Source organism: Cibotium barometz, chromosome 37 (assembly GCF_041138505.1).
Source record: "Cibotium barometz isolate CiBa-2024 chromosome 37, ASM4113850v1, whole genome shotgun sequence".
NCBI classification, from domain to species: Eukaryota; Viridiplantae; Streptophyta; class Polypodiopsida; order Cyatheales; family Cibotiaceae; genus Cibotium; species Cibotium barometz.
In genome coordinates, this window is record NC_141082.1 from 15,501,014 (window position 1) to 15,521,151 (window position 20,138).

The 20,138-nt window shown below is 41.8% G+C and overlaps 1 protein-coding gene across 1 annotated transcript; it reads left to right on the plus strand.

The window, feature by feature from the left end:
* The first annotated feature begins 3,640 nt into the window (after window positions 1-3,640).
* LOC147616985 (uncharacterized) lies at window positions 3,641-4,810 on the plus strand. The gene is made up of 2 exons (XM_086776632.1): window positions 3,641-4,281; window positions 4,466-4,810. Exons 1-2 carry the CDS (start codon window positions 3,811-3,813, stop codon window positions 4,535-4,537), a joined length of 543 nt encoding a protein of 180 aa, XP_086632758.1. The 5' UTR covers window positions 3,641-3,810; the 3' UTR covers window positions 4,538-4,810.
* Window positions 4,811-20,138: the final 15,328 nt, after the last annotated feature.

Consider the following 20,138-nt stretch of genomic DNA (forward strand, 5'->3'; position numbering starts at 1 on the left):
TAGTGAAAAGGGAAGATAAAAGGAAGGATGGGACCTTTGGGAGGACTTAGATACTGGTTGTTGGTGGGTTAAGGTGAACGATCTTAGAACTACAATGCTAAATGTTGCTATGCTTGCCTCCTCTTCCCATAGATTTAATTTTGTACATCATGGTATGCCACCCTATTGCATATTTAGCAATAGTAACTCCTCAAAATACATTTTTGAATGGGGGTAGGTTTTGATCAAAATAAGATGTAATATGAAATACAAAAGTGATATAATCACAAAATAGAGAAGGGATGAAAGTGGAGCATAAAAGAGATGGAAAGGAAACTAAGAATTAATGAAATTGAACTAGAAAGAGAAATTTTGGGATGAGAAATGGAAAAATAGAATGATGGTTTTAATTTAAAAAAAGAAATGTGATGGTTTTGAAGAAAATGGATATATTGCAACTCTTTGATTAAATTTTACAGCTTTGATCAAAGTATGGTTTTGATTTTATAAGTTTCTATTATAGTTTTGAGCAAAGTATGGTTTTGATTTTATAAGTTTCTAATGTAGTTGTGATCAAAGTATGGTTTGATAAAAAAATGTATCAATCAAAGCATAACCTTAATTAGAATGAATGAATTGAGTTGTGTCCCAATCGAGAAAAATGATCAATTTGAATGTATGCTTGAGATTTCTTAGTCTTAATATGTTGCTTTATCCATGGAAACGGTACCAAAGTTTTGATTGTTATAAGTGTATATTTGTCAAGTCCTTAGGTTGGGCGTCACTAGTCATAAGGTGACCAAACTATTATGTTTTATCTTGGACAAGGCCTAAGGTGGTCTAATTGGGCCTACTTGTCCTCCCTCTATTTATTGTCATGGAATCTTAAGGTGACCACACTATCATGTTTTAGCTTGGACAAGGCCTTAGGTGATCCATTAGGCCTACGTGTTCCTCCCTCTGTTTGTCATCATGAAATCGTAAGGTGACCACACTATCATGATTAAGCTTCAACAAGGCCTAAGGTGGTCCATTTGGGCCTATTTGCACCTCCCTCTATATGTTGTCACCATGGAGTAGAGACAAACCTAGCTCTATTTGGTTTCTCAACCATGAGTCTACCTACACCAACTCCCACTTCCACTCTTTTTCTATTCTAAGGCAATAAATGTTGGTAAAATTCTTTCTAAGAAGGCCCACTTTTGATGCATAGAACTCTTAGTTGTTCTCTTGTGCCATCCCTTTCTCTAAGCTACATTTATGTATAAAAATAACTTGTTGACATTATATAGAGCCTTCCCATCACATATTATTGTTGTCTTCACACAATAAAAATACAAGGTTATAGACTCCATGGTGTTGGGAATTTCATATCATAATCCTATATGCATGAAGTGGGAGCTCAACTCTTTATATTTTTATGTGTATGGTTGAGAATTCACTAAGTTTTTTTTTCTAGATTGGTGAATGAAAAAAGAAAGTCACATGGAGTAATGTGCCCATCACATGGGTAGAGTGCGTATCACAAGAAAAGGCTAGTCTCTTTTAATGGGGCTAGACACATGAGGATTTTGTATGGATTCTCGGAACCTCCATCCAAGGATATAAAAACATGTGCTTGCAAAGCTCTTATATTAAGAAAGTTTTTTAATCAGAGACTAATTTTATGGTTTGAGTTTTGGTTTCCTATTATTTTTATGATTATCTTTATCATTACTATTTAATCATATCTTTAATCTTTATCTTTAATCCACCATGATTTCTAACATGGTATCACAGTGCAAGTTTTTAGCTTAGGGAGTTTTCCTACTATCCATTCCTTTATCTGAGAGAGAGAGAGAGAGAGAGAGAGAGAGAGAGAGAGAGAGAGAGAGAGAGAGAGAGAGAGAGATTCATCACCATATTCATTTTTTATAAAAACATAAAAGTTTGTAATAAAGTCAATAACCTCCTAGTGTTATGCTCTTCTCAACAAGGGTGTATGTTACATTTAAATGTGATATAGCTAGTGAGTGCCGATGTCCACAACGTACATGTGCCGAGTCATGGTTATGAAGCATATCATTGTGTTACATCTAGAAAAGTTTACTTTGAATCAAGGATGTCTTTTATCACTTTAGTATAATTTTCAAAGATATACAAATAAAATAAACATGATTAAAATGAAGTGGAGTCATCCTTCTTGAAGAAGCGACCCTCGCTTGGAATCATTATTTTAGATTTTATTTTCTTCTTGAATAAAATTCTCATGAAGGTCATAAACATATAATCTATACTTATGATCCTCGATATGGAAATTTTGTTGAAGAAACTTTTTCTAAATCAGTGTATGGCATATTCCAACAAAACTTTGCCTAATTTCAAAAATATTGTGTAGAGAGAAGAGAAGATATTTCTTCATTTCTTTATTGTGATTAGAGAAATGTGGGCTACTTCTTGTCTTGTATTCCATACTTAGTTTTGCACAAGATCATGTGCCCTGGCTTTTATGTATGTGCATGGATGGATGCCAAGAGTTTCATTATGAATGATGCATGCATGCATATGAAAATTAAAAGTATACACGTATCGATCCCAACACTTTAGGGTACCTTGTACTAACGTAGCATCTAGTACTCACCTCCCTTGAGGAGGCGGCAAATGGTCGATGGTGCAGCTAGGTTGTAAAAGGTGAGTTGTGAGTTGTAGAGATGCACAAAAGAAGAAGAAGAGGAAAAGTATAAGTGAAGCAAAGCACATGTGGCAACATTGGGATGTGTGAAAGGGACAAGAGAAGTTGCAAAGTAAGGGTGGTGGGTTACAGATGGTACATGTGGAGGCAATAGTGTTTTAAGTGGTAGAGTTGGTGGTAAAGTTGGTAAAATAGGCTTTGAAGAAAATATAAATTGAGAGAAAGGCCATGGGGTGAGACAATCAACAAAAGCTTGAGAGTGAAATGTATGAATTGGAAATGTCCAAAAGTTAAGGTGAAGGGAGAAATTATTTTAAAGAACATGTGAGGGGTGAAGAAAGAGGTGGGTCTAGGGCCAGGCTTGCATTTTGAAAGGTTCCCCCCAGCTGCCAAATTTGACAAAATTCCCCAATTATTAGTTGTTTTAGGCAATTTCAATGTATTTTCTTCGTGGCCGTATATGTCTGAGATACTAAAACATGTTCAGTAGGGGTGTCAAAAGGCAAGCCTTGGGCTAGGCCAATGGCTATGGAGGTGGGTGTGTGCAAGGGTGGATACATGCAAGGATGGGACAAAGAAATGGCACAAGGAGCCACACTGAAGAAAAGGGGGAGGAAATTTTTGGGGAAAAAGTGGTTGTTTAGAGAGGAGGGACAGCTGGTGATAGGTGTGTGTGTGTGTGTGTGTGTGAGAGAGAGAGAGAGAGAGAGAGAGAGAGAGAGAGAGTGTTTTTTGGGGGTGTGTGAGAGAGAGAAAGAAAGAGAGTGTGTGTGTGAAAGAGAGATAGGGGTGTGTGTGTGTGTGAGAGAGAGAGAGAGAGAGAGAGAGAGTGTGTGTGTGTGTGTGTGTGTGTGTGTGTGAGTGAGAGACAGAGAGAGAGAGAGAGTGTGTGTGTGTGAGTGAAAGAGAGAGATGGGCAACGTCTCTTTCTGGGGGGAGGTGTAGCTGGCGCTCAATAACAAACGGGTCTTTCTTGGGGGACAGCCTTTATAATAGGAGGGGGGGGCACAGCAAGCCTTGTGTGTTTGTGCTTCAGAGCAGGAGTAAAGCTGATTGTGTCTTGACCTGCCCACCTCCTGCATAGCTTCGCCTGCTAGCTGCCTTGAAGAGTTAGAAGAAGCTCTCTCCCCTCAGGAGCTTCTTGGATAATACCTGCAGCCATGGCTTCTTCTTCTTCTTCTAGTGGCAGTAGGAAGATGGTTCTGACAGTGGCTCTCAGCCTCTTCTTGGTGCTGGCCAGTGCGCAGCCTACCCCTGCTCCCACAGCTGGAGCGGGTCCTTCCACTCCGCCCTCCGCAGCTCCTCCTTCCACCCCACCCACCGCAGCTGCACCTCCTCCGCCCTCTTCTAACGCAACTTCGCCTGCTTCTTCCACCTCGCCAGCTTCTCCTCCTGCAAAGCCCCCTGTGTCCACTCCTCCTGCCTCTTCTCCTGCTGTACCCCCCCCTGCAGCTCCTCCCTCCACCGGTCCTGCCCCTTCTTCTCCCCCCTCCTCTGCAACCCCTGTCCCCTCTCCTTCAACCACCTCTGCGCCTTCTTCCCCCGCTCCTTCTTCAAGCCCCTCGACCTCCCCTTCCAGCCCCCCTGCCCCTCCTAGCCCTACATCCCCTCCAGAATCTTCTCCTTCCTCGGTAAAGCCGCCTCCTCCTACTCCTCCTCTTAACTGTGCTGTGCACAGCGCAGATCTGAAAAAAACACACGGCTTTCAACATTTATTAATTTGCATAATTTGGGTTACTTAAATTTAAAATTCATTCATACCATTAATATCCAATTTGCTCAATTTTTTTTTAAATTTAGCGTCTTGTTGTGCAGGCTGGAGTGCGGTTCCTTCCTCAGATGGTGAACGCCCTCATCGTGGCTGCGGTGGCACTCTATGCATTCTGAGAGGGCAGCAGCCATAGTCATGCATGCACGTGTCACACGTGTGGGTTGCCCATTTCCTCGAGTGTTGATTTTCCATAATTCTTTGGCTTCACCAGATCGGTTCATTCTTTGTTAGATCTCGCACGTGCCATGCAGTGGCTCCACTCTCAGCTTGTTGAGACTGTTTATTACGGACTCTCTCACCATTGCTTTCTCTTTGTAGCATTCTCTTTGGGTACACTACCGTCCCAACTTCGTCAATAAACAATTGGATTTTTCCAATGAATTTCATAACGTCTCGTGTTATATATTTATATTTATATTTATATCCCTCAATAATTAGTAAGCAAATGCACTAACGTTGTCTCTCTTTATATGCCAACTTACTCATAAACACCTTTACACTTAGTTGCAAAAAGCTTTGTCATCTCCAATTCATAAACTCTATTTCCAAGGCTTTATTTTAACCTCCAATAACATGTGGAATTATTTTTTTGAAATCCATCATTTAGGGCCTATAAATTTTTAACTAGTGAGGTAAAACAATTGGTAGTCTACATAATATAGTTTCATGAAAAGGGTGTGAAAAGGGTGACGCTTCTTCGAGTCTACGCTATAACTATGATTAGTCCTACACAAATAATATTGGTGTGGTTCAAAAAAAATCATTTTATGGCAAAATCCTTGTTCTTTGTAAAAATTGCTTTGGTAAGTGAGTTTCTTTGTCTATCACAATTAGTGATTTGATTGATAATGGGAGTTATTTATACCAACCATATTTAGGGTCTTTGCTATCTCTCTTTTGGTCTCATTTGAGAGAATTGTCTTGACTAATACTCTTAGATGAAGCTTCTCTTTGAGAGATTATGGGCATAGTAGAAATTAGTATAAAATGAGTATACTGTGCTTTATGAGAGTAATGTGTGGATTTGAGTGATTTTGGGCATAAAACTGGGTGGGTGTAGATTGAGTAGCAAGATAGATGTATAGGAGTAATGGGGGGTGTATTGAGCTTTATAGAAGGAGTTAAGGGGGGATTTAGATTGAGTAGTGAGCTTTATAAAAAGAGTTAAGGGGGGACTTAGATTGAGTAGTGGTGGATATAGATTGAGTAGTGAGCTTTACAGGAGTAATGGAGGGTGTAGATTGAGTAGTGAGCTTTACACAGGAGTAATGGGGGGTGTAGATTGAGTAGTGATGGTATATATAGATTGAGTAGTGAGCTTTACATAGGAGTAATTTGGGGTGTAGGTTGAGTAGTGAGCTTTATAGAAGGAGTTAAGGGGGGATTTAGAATGAGTAGTGGTGGATATAGATTGAGTAGTGAGCTTTACAGGAGTAATGGAGGGTGTAGATTGAGTAGGAGTTAAGGGGGGATTTAGATTGAGTAGTGGTGGATATAGATTGAGTAGTGAGCTTTACAGGAGTAATGAAGGGTGTAGATTGAGTAGTGATCGTATATAGATTGAGTAGGGAGCTTTATAGGAAGTGCAAAGAACTGGCTATGGCCACTCAAAGCATGGAGTGACAACATGGGTGTAGGAGGCACCATCCCCATGAGTAGGGAGAAGGGCAAGATTGGCATGAAAGCTGATTAGCTGAGTAGTCATGGGTGTAGGAGCACCATACATGAGTAGGGAGAAGGGCAAGATTGCCATGAAAGCTGATTAGCGGAGTAGTCATGGGTGTAGGAGCACCATCCATGAGTAGGGAGAAGGGCAAGATTGCCATGAAAGCTCATTAGCGGAGTAGTCATGGGTGTAGGAGCACCATCCATGAGTAGGGAGAAGGGCAAGATTGCCATGAAAGTTGAGTAGCTTATAAATTTGATTAGTATGAGTTAATTGTGATTAGCTATTCACATTGGCCTATATACCATAAGCCTATGGCCCTCAATTACAATTGGCCCTTTGGCCCAATACACTTATGCTTGGTCCTTGGTCGTGTCCACAATTATGTGTCCACCATCCCCACCCAAATATGTTTCGTCCTCGAAACATGCTCAAAGTAGAACCATTGCATAAGCATCAACATGAATCAATCACTTCACACTTCTTTGCCAAAGCTGTCCCAAAAGAGCATCATTTGAGCCTTTGAGACCTCCAAAACTTCATGAAATGCATCCCAACACATTACCAATCATGGCTAAGAAGTATATATATATCAATTGCATCCATTTGAGCCTCTTTTATACCTCACAACAGCAAATTACAACAAGCTGTTTTTTTCTGTTTTGGCTCAAGAATGCTTCTCGATGCATCAAAAAAGGTGTTCCATCCCCTCCAACATAGAGACGGGCTGCCATGTTGCTTCATCTTGAGGTAAACCTTTCCACTTGACAAGGTATAACACCTTCTCTCTTTCTCCCAACACCTTCTCGGATGCACCTTATAGCCATACATAGCCTCAAGGCGACATTCCAATACTATTATGATAGGTGCTATTGTAGGCAAACTCCACCAAATGCAACCAATCATCCCATGCATGTTGCGTTTCATAGCAATAATGCCTCAAGTTAGTCTCAAGCCACTTATTGACCCTTTCGGTTGACCATCGGTGGTGATAGGTCGTACACTAGGAGTCAACTTAGTGCCCATGCTATCAAACAATGTACGCCAAAATGTGCCCATAAACTTCACATCTTGATCACTCACTATTTGTTGTGGCATACCAGCAATTTGAACACATTCTCCATGAATTGGTGTGCCACCATAGATGCCGAGTGTCTCACTTTTATTGGTACAAAATGGACAGCTTTTGTCAATCGGTCAACCACCACCACATAGATGCTATCCCATCCCTTCTTGGGTAGAAGGCAAGCCGGTAATGAAATCCATAGCAATATGCGTCCATTTACTCTATGGAATGGATAAAGGCTGAAGCAAACCACCAGGCTTGTGTGTGGAATACTTGTCGAGTTTACAAGGCATACACTTAGCAACATATTCTTTGACTTCCCTCCATAGGCCTATCCAATGGAAACTCTTCCTTATGGCATCATAGGTTTTGAATAAACTCAAATGTCCTGCCATGGAAGTAGAATGCATCTTATCCCCATGACCTTTTTCTTAAAGGATGAGTGGGGTATAAGATACACCCTTTCCTTATAATAGAGGAGACCATTGTGCAATTGAAAATGAGGTAAATCATCACAAACACTGTGTTGTAATTTCTGCACTATTTGTGAAGCCTCATCATCAAGCATATATTCCTCTTAACCTTTTTCTTGAAGGATGAGTGGGGTACAAGATACACCCTTTCCTTATAATAGAGGAGACCATTGTGCAATCGAAAATGAGGTAAATCATCACAAACACCATGTTGTAATTTATGCACTATTTGTGAAGCCTCATCATCAAGCATATATTCCTCTTGAATCTCCTTAACCCAATCATTATGCACTTCCGTGATGGCCGATAGAGAACATGTCCACGTTCTAGAGGGTGAATCCGCCACCACATTCTCCTTTCCCTTCGTATATGTGATCTCAAAAACATATTGTTGAAGGGTAGCCAGCCATCTTCTTTGCTTAAGTGAGAGGTTTGATTGAGATAGGAAGAATTGAAGAACCCTATGGTCACTTCACACATAGAATTTGCTTCCATAAAGATAGTGATGCCACTTCTTGATTGCATGCAAAATGGCAATCATCTCTTGATCATACACATGCATCTCCATCTCTTTGTTATCAAGTTTGTGTGACTCCATGATCTTGATACGAAACTGCACCAATGCCTCTTCCACATGAATTTGATCTAATAGTGAAGGGCTTGGAGAAATCTGGGCATACCAAGATAGGTGCTGAAGTAAGCATTCTTTTCAGCTCATCAAAACTCTTTTGTGCCATTGCATCCCAAAAGACTGTCTCTTTCTTCAACTTATCCGTCAAAGGAGCCGCTATATGTGCATACCTCTCAATGAACCGGCGATAGAATGATGAGAGACCTAAGAATCTCCTCACTTGAGTGAGATTGGTGGGAGTAGGACAATTCTCACACATTCCACCTTCTTGGGGTCCACCTTTATGCATTAATGCTCACAATATGACCAAGGTATTCCACCTCTTTTGCCATGAATGTACACATGGTTTCTTTGGCATACAAGTGGTTGGCTCTCAATGCATCAAATACCTCCTTCACATGAACCAAGTGCTCCTCTTCACTCTTGCTATACACCAAGATGTCATCGAAAATCACCAATACAAACTTGAATAGAAATGGCTGTAGCACTTTGTTCATTAATGCTTGAAAAAGTGGCCGGTGCATTACATAAACCAAACGGCATCACCATGAAATGATAGAGACCTCTTTCGGTACGAAATGTCATCTTGTGCTTATCCCCACTTTTCATTCTTATTTGGTGGTAGCCAGGCTGCAAGTAAATCTTGGTGAAGAATTTGGCACCCTTCAATTCATCCAAAAGATCATCAATTCTTGGGACTGGGTACCTATTCTTGATGGTAATTTTGTTAACATCTCGATAATCAATGCACATTCTAAAAGTCCCATCCTTCTTCTTCACCAATAAAATGGGCGATGCAAATGGCGATTGACTCGGTTCCACCCAACCAATATCAATGAGCTCTTTAACTTGGTTTGCCGCTTCATCTTTTTTCACTTTTGACAACCTATATGGAGGTTTGTTTCCTGGCCTTGCATTTGGCTCTAAGTCAATTGCATGATCAATCTCCCTCATTGTTGGTGGCAAGCACTTGGGCATATGAAACATATCTTCATATTCTTTAAGTAACTTCTTCATGCCCTCGTGTAACTATGCTCTCTTTTTCATTGTCTTCATCCTTACAAAGCTATAAAACATACATATAGCCACTCTTCTTCAATTCCCTCTTGAGTTGTGTGCTATTGATCAAGGTTAACTTTGAGGTGCTAAAACTATGCAATTTAATGGTCTCCTTCCCATGCATAAATCCCAAAAAGTCTTGTTTCAAATTCATGGAAAAGTTTCCAAGAGTTGATAGCCAATTGTCAGGCGTTTTTTTGAGTGGTATTTCGGGCTCGTGTATATATGGATGCATGACGTGTGTGAAGGTTTTGGCTTTGAGGGCGTTGCCAGGTGTGCAGTGTGGATGCTTTTATTTTGGGCTTGTTGCAGGCCTGCCCGGAGTGAGGTCAGATGCAAGTGGTTTCAGCTACTCGATGGCCTTGAAGTGTGGGCGTCCCAAAGGAAAAAGTGGGCACTGGTGGAAGGTTGTGTGGAAGTGTATGGAAGCATGGGTAATTTAGAGATTATGGGCCAAGGTTGTCTTGGGCATGAGTGTGAAAGGAACATGATGGCCATCTTCAAAATAAATAAATAAAATAAATAAAATAAGAAAAACATAGCCAGCTGGTGGTATGCGTGGAGCTTGCAGTGACTGCCAACTCAAAGGTCTGGAACCTTGGCGAAACGGCGAGTCGGCGTGGCTGGAGAGAAAAGGAGACCGCAGAGTTGTATACAGGGGGGCTCTGATTGAACTGCAGCGAAGACAGGCGCCAAAGGTGAGCACAGCTGGCGCATAAAAGAAACGGGCTGCAGAAGTTGTCGGGCTCCCCGTGTGAAGAGAAGGTGCAGAGGAAGCAGGCGACTGGGCTACGCCATGCTGCAACGAGGGCTGGTGGTGGGCCTCCCTTGTGAAAAGCAGCGAGGACTGGTGGGCGTAGCTGCAAGCGTGGAGAGCATGATGTGTGGGTTGACGGGCTGACCAGCGCAAGGAGAGAGAGAAAGGCTGGCGTGGCTGAAGCGTAAGGGGAAAAGCTGCTCGTGGAGTCGTGAAGGGACAGGCTGGCACAGGCGACAGAGAATCCGCCTTGGTGAGGGTGCAGCTGTGATGACTGGCGCCAAGGTGATGGTCGTCAGCGAGTAGAGACGTGTTTGAGGATAGTGCAACTGAAGGGCTGCAGCAAGTGGGTGGAGCGACGCTTGTGGGACAGAGACAGAGGTGGTCGTGTGACTGCAGCTGGAGCGGGGCAAAATCGTCTGGGCTTTGGGCATGAAGGGCGAGTGGTGGTGTCAAGTGACAAGCTGACAGGAGCTGTGAAAGCAAAGCGTAGGCTGGTGTGGGCCACGTAAGCTGAGACTGATTGAGTGGGCAGAGTGGGTGCCGAGTGAAACAGAGAAAGACAAGTATTGCTGCTTGGTGGTGGGCCGGTAGCACTGCAGATAAGCTGCAAGTGACACACAGAGATAGAGTGAGAGAGAGGTGTTGAATAGCTGCTGCTGAGATGACACATGCAGAAGTGATGGGCTGCAGAGAGACTTGAGGGTTAGCTGGTGTGGGCGCCTTCTGAAGTGAGTGGCCGGGTTCATTCTGGTGTGGTCGATACAGCAGGCAGGCGAGTGGATCATGTGGTGATTGGGGATGTGGTGTATCCTCGGCTGACAGGTCTGGCCTGAGTGTTTTGTGTATGGTTGTGTGAGTAAGGCTTCTGTGTCGGGAGAAGCTTGTATGAAGTGTTGACTGGAATATATTGCTGGGTGTTTGCTTTGGTCTATGGTGCCCCTGTTTTTGCTGTCTGTCTGGCATGGGTTGGGTGGTGAAGTGTGCAAGAATTGTTCCAGCCCCGGTGGCTGGTGGTGCCCCCGTTCGTGTGTGTTATTCCAAGTTTGCGAGGTGGAAGGGCTATAGAGGCAGGCTTTTCTTTCTTTTTTTCACCTCACACCAGTCACACCTCAAAACCATATCAATGGGTCCCATATCAAGCACCAACAATTCAACTTTGCAAGTGTACTCTTTTGAGAGCATCAATTCCACATTTTTGCAAATCATTGTGCAATCCATGCTATCCCCGTTTGCTACTTCAACTTTTCTTTTCATTGCCAATGCATCCGGGTATAATTTTAGATTTCCCAAAATGACTTGTAGTTCACAAAACTATATGTGCTACCTCTATCCAACCAACACAAATGCATCTCTTCCCTTGACCTTAGCCTTGAATCTCAATGTATGTGCCCCTTTGCAATCGACATAAGATTCATTGGATATGGAACAAAGAGAAGTATTGTGTTCATATGAATTTGTAGAACCCAAAGTATGAGATAAGCCATCATCATAATCATGAAGATCACCAAGAGAGCCACCGGGGTTAAAAGGAAACTCCCTATCCAAATCTAAAGAATAATCTAAAGTATGAGATAAACCATCATCATAATCATGAAGATCACCCAAGAGAGCCACCGGGGTTAAAAGGAAACTCCCTATCCAAATCTAAAGAATAATCAGCATCCACAAACTCACATGCCTCTTCAAATGGCTCCAATTCTTTGTCATTAGTGTTATCTACCACCTCCAAATAAACCATATCAATCTTGACATTGCAAGCTTTGCACTCCTTCTAATGATCCTTACTATACTTCCCACCACATTTGTAGAATAGGTTTTTGTCCCTCATCTCATTATTGCGGTCTTCCTTCACAAATTTGGTCTTGGTGACCCCATCATTAGTTGGCTTTGCACCCGCTTGTGAAGGCTTTTGAGAAGTATTTCCACCTTTGAAAGCACCCACATTGTATGGTTTTCCACCACTACCATAGACGGTAGGAAATTTGGGCACATTTGGAGTGGTAGGAGATGGCTTTGTGAAAGCATTTGACCCATAATCCGGCCGATGGTTCACCCATGTATTTGCATACTTTTCCTTATATAGTTCAGCCAAGATCATTCCATCCTTGAGAGTTGTTGGTCTTTGTGCCTTCACATCCATCCCAATTACATTCTTTAAGCCCTTGATGTACTTGACTATTTTGAATTCCTCACTAAAACCTTCATGAAGCATAAGTTTGAGAAACTTATGTGTATACTCCTTCACACTCATGTATCTTTGTTGATCATCCCATTCACAAACCATTTTGTCCTTGTGCATCTTGGAAGTGAATGTGTCCCTCATATCTTCTTTGAAAGCATCCCAACTTGTGGCCTCAAAACCTTGTGATTGGAGATGCCTCCACTCCACCATGCATGAGCATACCCTTCCAAGTGTAAAGTGGCAAAGTAAACCATAGCTTTTTCACTTCAAGGGTTCATCTCAAAATAGAGATCCAATTCGTTGACCCAATCCTCAAAGGCATCATTATTAGTGCCTTCACCATTAAACTTTAAGAGGACGATCTTATCCTTCACACCCTTGAATTCATCTCCATTGCCATGACGGTCACCACGCCTATGCATAGGCCCATCCACATAATGATTGTATTCCTCAAACTCACCAAAGAAACCTTCCTCATCATGAGGTCTTGAAGCACTGCCTCAATGAGTGTTCCCTTTGAATGGAACGTGACCATCAGTCCTTGGGACTCTTCATTTGGAGATGCATGACCTTTTCCCTTTGGCATCATTGGGCGAGTGTGTAAACATTGGTTTGCGCATAGCACCATGAGTAGAATGAAAATTTGGGTGATAATTCTCATTGTCCTCAACATGAGCTTGTCGAACCTTGTGAGATGTGCCACCCTTATCTTCATCCTTGGTCTTCATGTCTCCATGCATGCCCCTAATCTCTTGCACAAGTGTTTGTGTTATGTTGCCCGTAATCTCTTGCAAAAGTGGTTGGATCATGCCTCTCATCATCATCATCATTTGTGACATATCATTAGTCATAGCGGGCATTGCTTGCGCATTTGCTCCCCCCAAATGATTTGATGCATTGACCACATTTGCAAAACTTGGCCCAATTTGCACATAATTGACCCTATGTGCCGCATTTGCAATGTTGTCATCTTGTAGATTCACACCCTCATCACCAATCTCTTCTACACGATCCTCATTCACCATTTCCCTGTCTTCCCTTATCTCATGAAGTTCCATTGCTTGCTTAGATGGGCGTCCCCTTGAAAATGTGAAATGGCTAATAGAAGGCTTAAATGATGTCGGAATTGAATGATCTAGGGCTCTATTGAAAGCTCTTAAAGTATAGAATGAAAATATTCAAGAACAGAAAAATTTTTGGTAGCTCTAATATTCTTTGTTTTAGGTTTTTTACAACACTGCTGAAAATCAGAATTAGGCTATAGAGTACTCAAAAGTCATCGGATTTGGATGAAATTTGATGTGTGGGATTTTGATGACAAGTACTAACTATGCCTAAGAGGGTTTGACCAAAGTCAAAGTGCAAATATCCTTTGTTTTTACTTTTTGGTCAAAGTCAACCATATGTTTGACCCCCCAAATGACATTGGATTTGGGTGTACTATGGGTTTTTGGGAATCCCTAATGATGTACATCCATCCTATGATGTCATTTGTCCCAAATAGCTCGTTGTTTCTGATCGGGCACAAGTTTGACCTCCAATGAAAAATGGCAAGTTGGGGATCCAAATGATGTCGGAACGGAGAGGTTTAAGGCTTGTTGGGAAGGTATAAGGGAGTAATAAGAGCCTATATAATCACCCAAACTCCATCCCTAATATAATTTTATTGAATTAGGGTTTTGTGAATCTACAAATTTTGCTCAAAAGCTCCTCTAGTACCCATTTGTCTTCCACATGTTCCACATGTACCACCCTTTATTTCCAAGCATCTTTGGCATCCAAAATCAACTTATATGTGTCCACAATTTCCCTCAATCCCAACCATGCATGCAAAAATTTATTTTTTTTGGCATGGTCTCCTTTGTATTAGTGACCAAATCTCAAATTTCTAATGTACTCACAACACAACCAATGTTCTCTTGGCAATTGGCATAGTATCAAGGCATATCTTCATTGCATAATGCATTAACCAATGGCATAATACATGTGATCTTTGAGCCGATGAAGATTGATTGTTGATGGAGAGCTTTGCTTGCTAATCTCCTATCCAAGCCTTCCCACCTTCTTACCAAAGTGATGGTGGGTATAGATTGAGTAGTGAGGTTTGCGATTTATAGATTGATTAGTGATGGGTATATATTGAGTATTGAGCTTTATAGAAGGAGTAATGGGGGGTGTAGGTTAGGTTGAGTAGTAAGCTTTATAGGAGTAGTGGGGGGTGTAGGTTAAGTAGTGAGCTTTAAAGGAGTAGTAGTGAGGGGCTATAGATTGAGTAGTGGTGCATATAGATTGAGTAGTGAGCTTTATAGGAGTAGTAGTGTTGGGTGTATATTGAGTGCTGGTGGATATAGATTGAATAGTGAGCTTTAGGTTTTAGGGGGTGTAGATTAAGTAGTGAGCTTTATAGAAGGAGTAGTGGCGGGGGTATAAATTGAGTAGTAAGCTTTATAGAAGGAGTAATAGGGGGTGTAGGTTGAGTAGTAAGCTTTATAGGAGTAATGGGGGATATAGATTGTTGAGTAATGGTGGATATAGATTGAGTAGTGAGCTATATAGGAGTAATGGGGGGTGTAGGTTGAGTAGTGAGCTTTATAGGATATAGATTGTTGAGTAATGGTGGATATAGATTGAGTAGTGAGCTATATAGGAGTAATGGGGGGTGTAGGTTGAGTAGTGAGCTTTATAGAAGGAGTAGTGGGGGGGGGAGGGGGTTATTGGGGGTATAGATTGTTGATTAATGGTGGATATAGATTGAGTAGTGAGCTAGCTATATAGGAGTAATCGGGGGGTGTAGGTTGAGTAGTGAGCTTTATAGAAGGAGTAGTGAGGGGGTTATCAGGGGTATAGATTGAGTAGTGAGCTATATAAATCGAGTGGTTAGCTGGGGGGTGTAGGTTGAGTAGTAAGCTTTATAGGAGTATTGAGGGGTTATGGGGGATATAGATTGTTGAGTAATGGTGGATATAGATTGAGTGTGGGGGGCATAGGTTGAGTAGTAGGAGTAGTGGGGAGTTATCAGGGGGTATAGATTGAGTAGTGAGCTTTATAGAAGGAGTAATGGGGGGTGTAGGTTGAGTAGTAAGTTTTATGCGAGTAAGGGGGGGTTATGGGGGATATAGGTTGTTGAGTAATGATGGATATAGATTGAGTAGTAACCTATATAGAAGTAATGGGGGGTGTAGGTTTAGTGAGCTTTATAGAAGGATTAGTGGGGGGATATAGATTGAGTAGTGGTGGATATAGATTTAGTGAGCTATATAGATTGAGTAGTGGGGGGTTATCGAGGGTATAGATTGAGTAGTGACATTTATAGAAGGAGTAATGGGGGGTTATAGATTGCTGATGAGTAATGGTGGAAATAGATTGAATAGTGAGCTATATAGGAGTGGGGGTGTAGGTTGAGTAGTGAGCTTTATAGAAGGAGTACTGGGGGGGAGCTTTATAGGACTAATGGGGCGTTATGGGGAATATAGATTGTTGATTAATGGTGGATATATTTGAGTAGTGAGCTATATAGAAGGAGTAATGGGGGGTTTAGGTTGAGTAGTGAGCTTTATAGAAGGAGTAGTGGGGGGTTATCAGGGATATAGATTGAGTAATGAGATATATAGATTGAGTAATGGGGGGTTATGGGGGATAGAGATTGTTGAGCAATGGGGGGTGTAGGTTGAGTAGTGAGTTTTATAGAAGGATTAATGGGGGGTTGTGGGGGATATAGATTGTTGAGCAATGGGGGGTTATGGGGGGTGTAGGTTGAATAGTGAGCTTTAAAGAAGGAGTAATGGGGGGTTATGGGGGGGATATAGATTGTTGAGTAATGGAGGATAGAGTGAGTAGTGAACTATATAGAGTGAGTAGTGAACTATATAGAAGGAGTAATGGGGGGTTATGGGGGGGGTGTAAGTTGAGTAATGAGGTATATAGATTGAGTAGTAGAGACCTATATAGATTGAGTAGTGAGCTTTATAGGAGTAATGGGGGGTTATGGGGGATAGAGATTGAGCAAGTGTGGGGTTATGGGTGATATAGATTGTTGACTAATGGTGGATATAGATTGAGTAGTGAGCTTTATAGAAGTAATGGGGGGTTATGGGGGACATAGCTCGAGCAATGATGGATATAGGTTGAGTAGTGAGCCTTATAGAAGGAGTAATGGGGGTTATGGGGAATATAGATTGAGTAGTGAGCTATATGGGGTGTAAGTTGAGAAATCAGCTTTATAGAAGGAGTAATGGGGGGTTAAGGGACATATATATTGAGTAGTGAGCTTTATAGGAGTAATGGGGGTTATGGGGGATATAGATTGAGTAGTGGTGGATATAGATTGAGTAGTGGGGGTTGTAGATTGAGTAGCGAGCTTTATTGTTGACGGGTGCAAACAACCCCTAGCATTTTGGCATTAGCTTGGGTGTGAGAACCCCCTAGCATTAGTAGCATTAGTAGCATTAGCTTAGGCTAATGAGTTGTGGGATTTGGTTATTACAAGATGTCATGTGGTAGCAAATTAGGATGAAGTCCTAAGTGATGTACTTCATGGATATATTATGAGAGTGGTCATTGTAAGAGCATTAGTCCTCTTATGAGCCTAAAGTGCCCCACCGACCACAGTTTAAGTGAGTGTAAACACTTATGGCCATGTATATAAGTGAATTTCTCTCATAATACAAGATACTCTTCCATTGTGCAATTGAGTCTTAGTCGTGCTAATCTCTCTTCCTAATGCATGCTAGTGAGTGTGTGTGAGTGAAGTGAGGCGAGAGGAGGGATGAGTATCCGTAGTGCAACGCGGCAGTGTGACCACTCTCGCGGGAGGCGCGGTGGAATTGCTTCTCAAGGAGTTGTAGAGCAGGGAGACCTCAAGGGTTACGAGCTCAGTCATTGCAAAGATCCTTATGAGACAGTTGCGGTTCACCAGGTAATCTCCTATTGGATGTGTTTCAAGGAGGGTTAGAGTGAGCCATAACATTTTTGGCGCCGATGTCGGGAAGTCATTCCTTGGCTTTTTCCATCGTTTTTTCTCTAATCTATGCATTACCTATTGTCCATTGTCTTGATTATTGGTTTCCCATGAAAAAGATGTGGATTTGATGGTGATTTGTGTGTGATTTGGTGTAAAATAGCTCTCTTTTCATTTTTGCAATGCCTAATTTTTAGCTTAATTTGTTATTTTTGTTGTTGATAATGTGGTTTTTAATGTTCTTAGGGCTTGCACATAGCTTGTATTAGGCTTAGTTTGCATCCATTGCAAACTAGCTTGTATTAGGCTTAGTTTGCATCCATTGCATCAAAAAATGCAATTTTTAGTGAATGTAAGCTTTCTTTAATGTTAAACATAGAACTAAAATCATTAATTTTAACTTAATTGTCTGTTTTTTATTGAAATTGTTTGCATTAGAAGTGGGAATGAATATGTGGACAATGGTGACAAGGAGAATCGCCCTCCAAATGAATCATTGCACATTGGTGGACCTAAGATGCATAATGGTGACATGGATAGAGCTATGCCTTCAACCTCAAGGGATGTTGGAAAAGGCAAGCAAGTGGTGTTCAACTTTGATGGGTCTTGGAAGACTTCCAAAGCTCCCTTGAGAGTTGGTGGTAATCAAAGGAATCATGCATTACAATACGGGGATGAGTTCAAAGGTGTGAAGGACAAAGTCAATCTCACCAAGTTCAAGGGTGAGGGCAATACCAATGAAGAGTATGAAAAATGGGTGAACAAAATGGAGATGTACTTTCAGGTCAAGGTTGGAATGAGCTAAAGTGTACTTTGCCACTCTTCATCTCGAAGGCTATGCCCATACATGGTGGAGACACTTGTCTACTCATGGATACGTGATTACCACTTGGGAGGACTTCAAGGATGAAATGAAGGAAGAATTTGTCTCGGAATTACATCAACAAAAAGCAATATGTGCTTGGAATGAGCTTGAGCAATGGGGAAAGAGTGTAAAGGAGTACACGCATCAATTCCTCAAACTATCCTTGCATGTAGATGATGTGAGTGAGACATATAAGAAGATCAAGTACATCAAGGGGCTCAAGTCAAACATTGGAGCTGATATAGATGCTCATCGGCCATCATCTCCCAAGAAAGCCATGGTGTTAGCCGAAATCTATGAGGAGAAGTATAGTCAACAATGGCAATCAAAAGTTTCCAAAGTTGATGCAGTCCCATCTTCTAATGTAAAGACTTCTCCAAGTAATGCCATTCCAAATTTTCCAACGGTGTATGGCAAGGGCACAAAATCAAATTTTAGGTTTGGTGGTACTTCTTCAAAAGTTGGGAATGGTAAGATGGATGCTAAGATGGATGGGAAGCCGACTAATGGTGCACACAAGAGCATGGTGATGAAGGAGGACCACATCAATGAGTTGCATAGCAAAGGTTTATGCTATAAGTGTGGAGAGAAATGGTCCAAGGAGCATTACAAGGTGTGCAAGGTTAGAAAACTATCCTTGAGTATGATCTTAACCGAGTCGGATGGTGATTAACTCGAGGATGAGGAAGCAAAGTTTGTGGATTGCAATGACAAATATGATGAAGAAGATGAACATGAAGTTGATGGTTGGTGAATTTCCTTTCGATCCGGGTGGACCCATGAAGAGCAATTCATTTGATGATGGTTTGCCTATGTGTACTACAAGTGCATGCAAGAAAGATGCTATCCTTTGCACATTGTCACATGATGCTTATGCCGGTTGCAAGGGCACTAAGACATTGAGAATCAAGGCTATGGTCAATGGTGGAGAAGCCCATGTACTTGTGGACAGCGGTAGTATGCATAGCTTTGTCAATCGGAATTCCTTGTGCAATCTCAAGTTGTACCCGGATGCTTTGGATGCATTGCATGTTGTGCAAGTGGCAAATGGGGAAAGTATGGATTGCACAATAGTGCGTAAGGACACGGAGGTGTTGCTTTCAAAGGATTATGCTTGCAAAGCTGATTTGTTAGTGTTGGACATGGGGCCAATTGACTTAGTGTTGGGATGTGATTGGCTGTCCACACTTGGCACATTCTCTATGAATTTGAAGAGGGGATTCATGAGCGTTATGCATGAGCAAAGTCAAGTGACATTGGGGGGTACTACTATATCCAAGTTGACATTGATTAATGGCATGAAGCTCAAGAGAGAGCTAAAAAGGATGGGATGTGTGTATGTACTACAGCTTTGCAAAGAGGAGTCTTCAAAGGAAAGCAAAACTGAAATGCATGGTGACAAGGCCAAGCTCTTAGAGGCTTACAAATATGTGTTTCAAATTTCCAAGACCTTACCACCTAAGAGGGATGTAGATCATGGTATTGAGCTTGAACCAAATGCAAAAGTGGTTAACAAGCCACCCTATAGGCTCTTGAAGGTGGAGAAGGATGAAGTTGCCAAGCAAGTCAAGGAGTTGATAGACATGGGTCCTAGCCAATCACCATTTGCTTCTCCCGTACTACTTGTGAAGAAGAAGGATGGATCCTTTAGGATGTGCATAGATTATCGGGATCTTAACAAGATTATGATGAAGAATAGGTTCCCTATACCCCGGGTGGATGACCTCCTAGATGAGCTAAAGGATGCAAAGTACTTCTCTCAAAGATAGACTTAAGGTCGGGGTATCATCAAATTAGAAGGAAGGGGATGAGTACAAGACAGCTTTTAGGATGGAAAGAGGCTTGTTTGGCTTTATGGTGATGCCATTTGGGTTGTGCAATGCACCCGCAACATTCCAAGCCTTGATGAACAAAATTTTGCAGCCCTTTCTGTTCAAGTTTGTGCTAGTGTTCTTTGATGATATTCTCATCTATAGAAAAGGGGAGAAGGAACATTTGATGCATGTGAAGGAGGTTTTGAAGGTTTTGCGTGCCAATCGGCTCTATGCTAAAAGAAAG

Bases quoted from the DNA above. Each gene is read 5' to 3' on its own strand.
- LOC147616985 (XM_086776632.1), top strand. From the start codon at position 3,811: ATGGCTTCTTCTTCTTCTTCTAGTGGCAGTAGGAAGATGGTTCTGACA. The intron at 4,282-4,465 runs GTAAAGCCGCCT...CTTGTTGTGCAG, and splicing joins CAGAATCTTCTCCTTCCTCG to GCTGGAGTGCGGTTCCTTCC.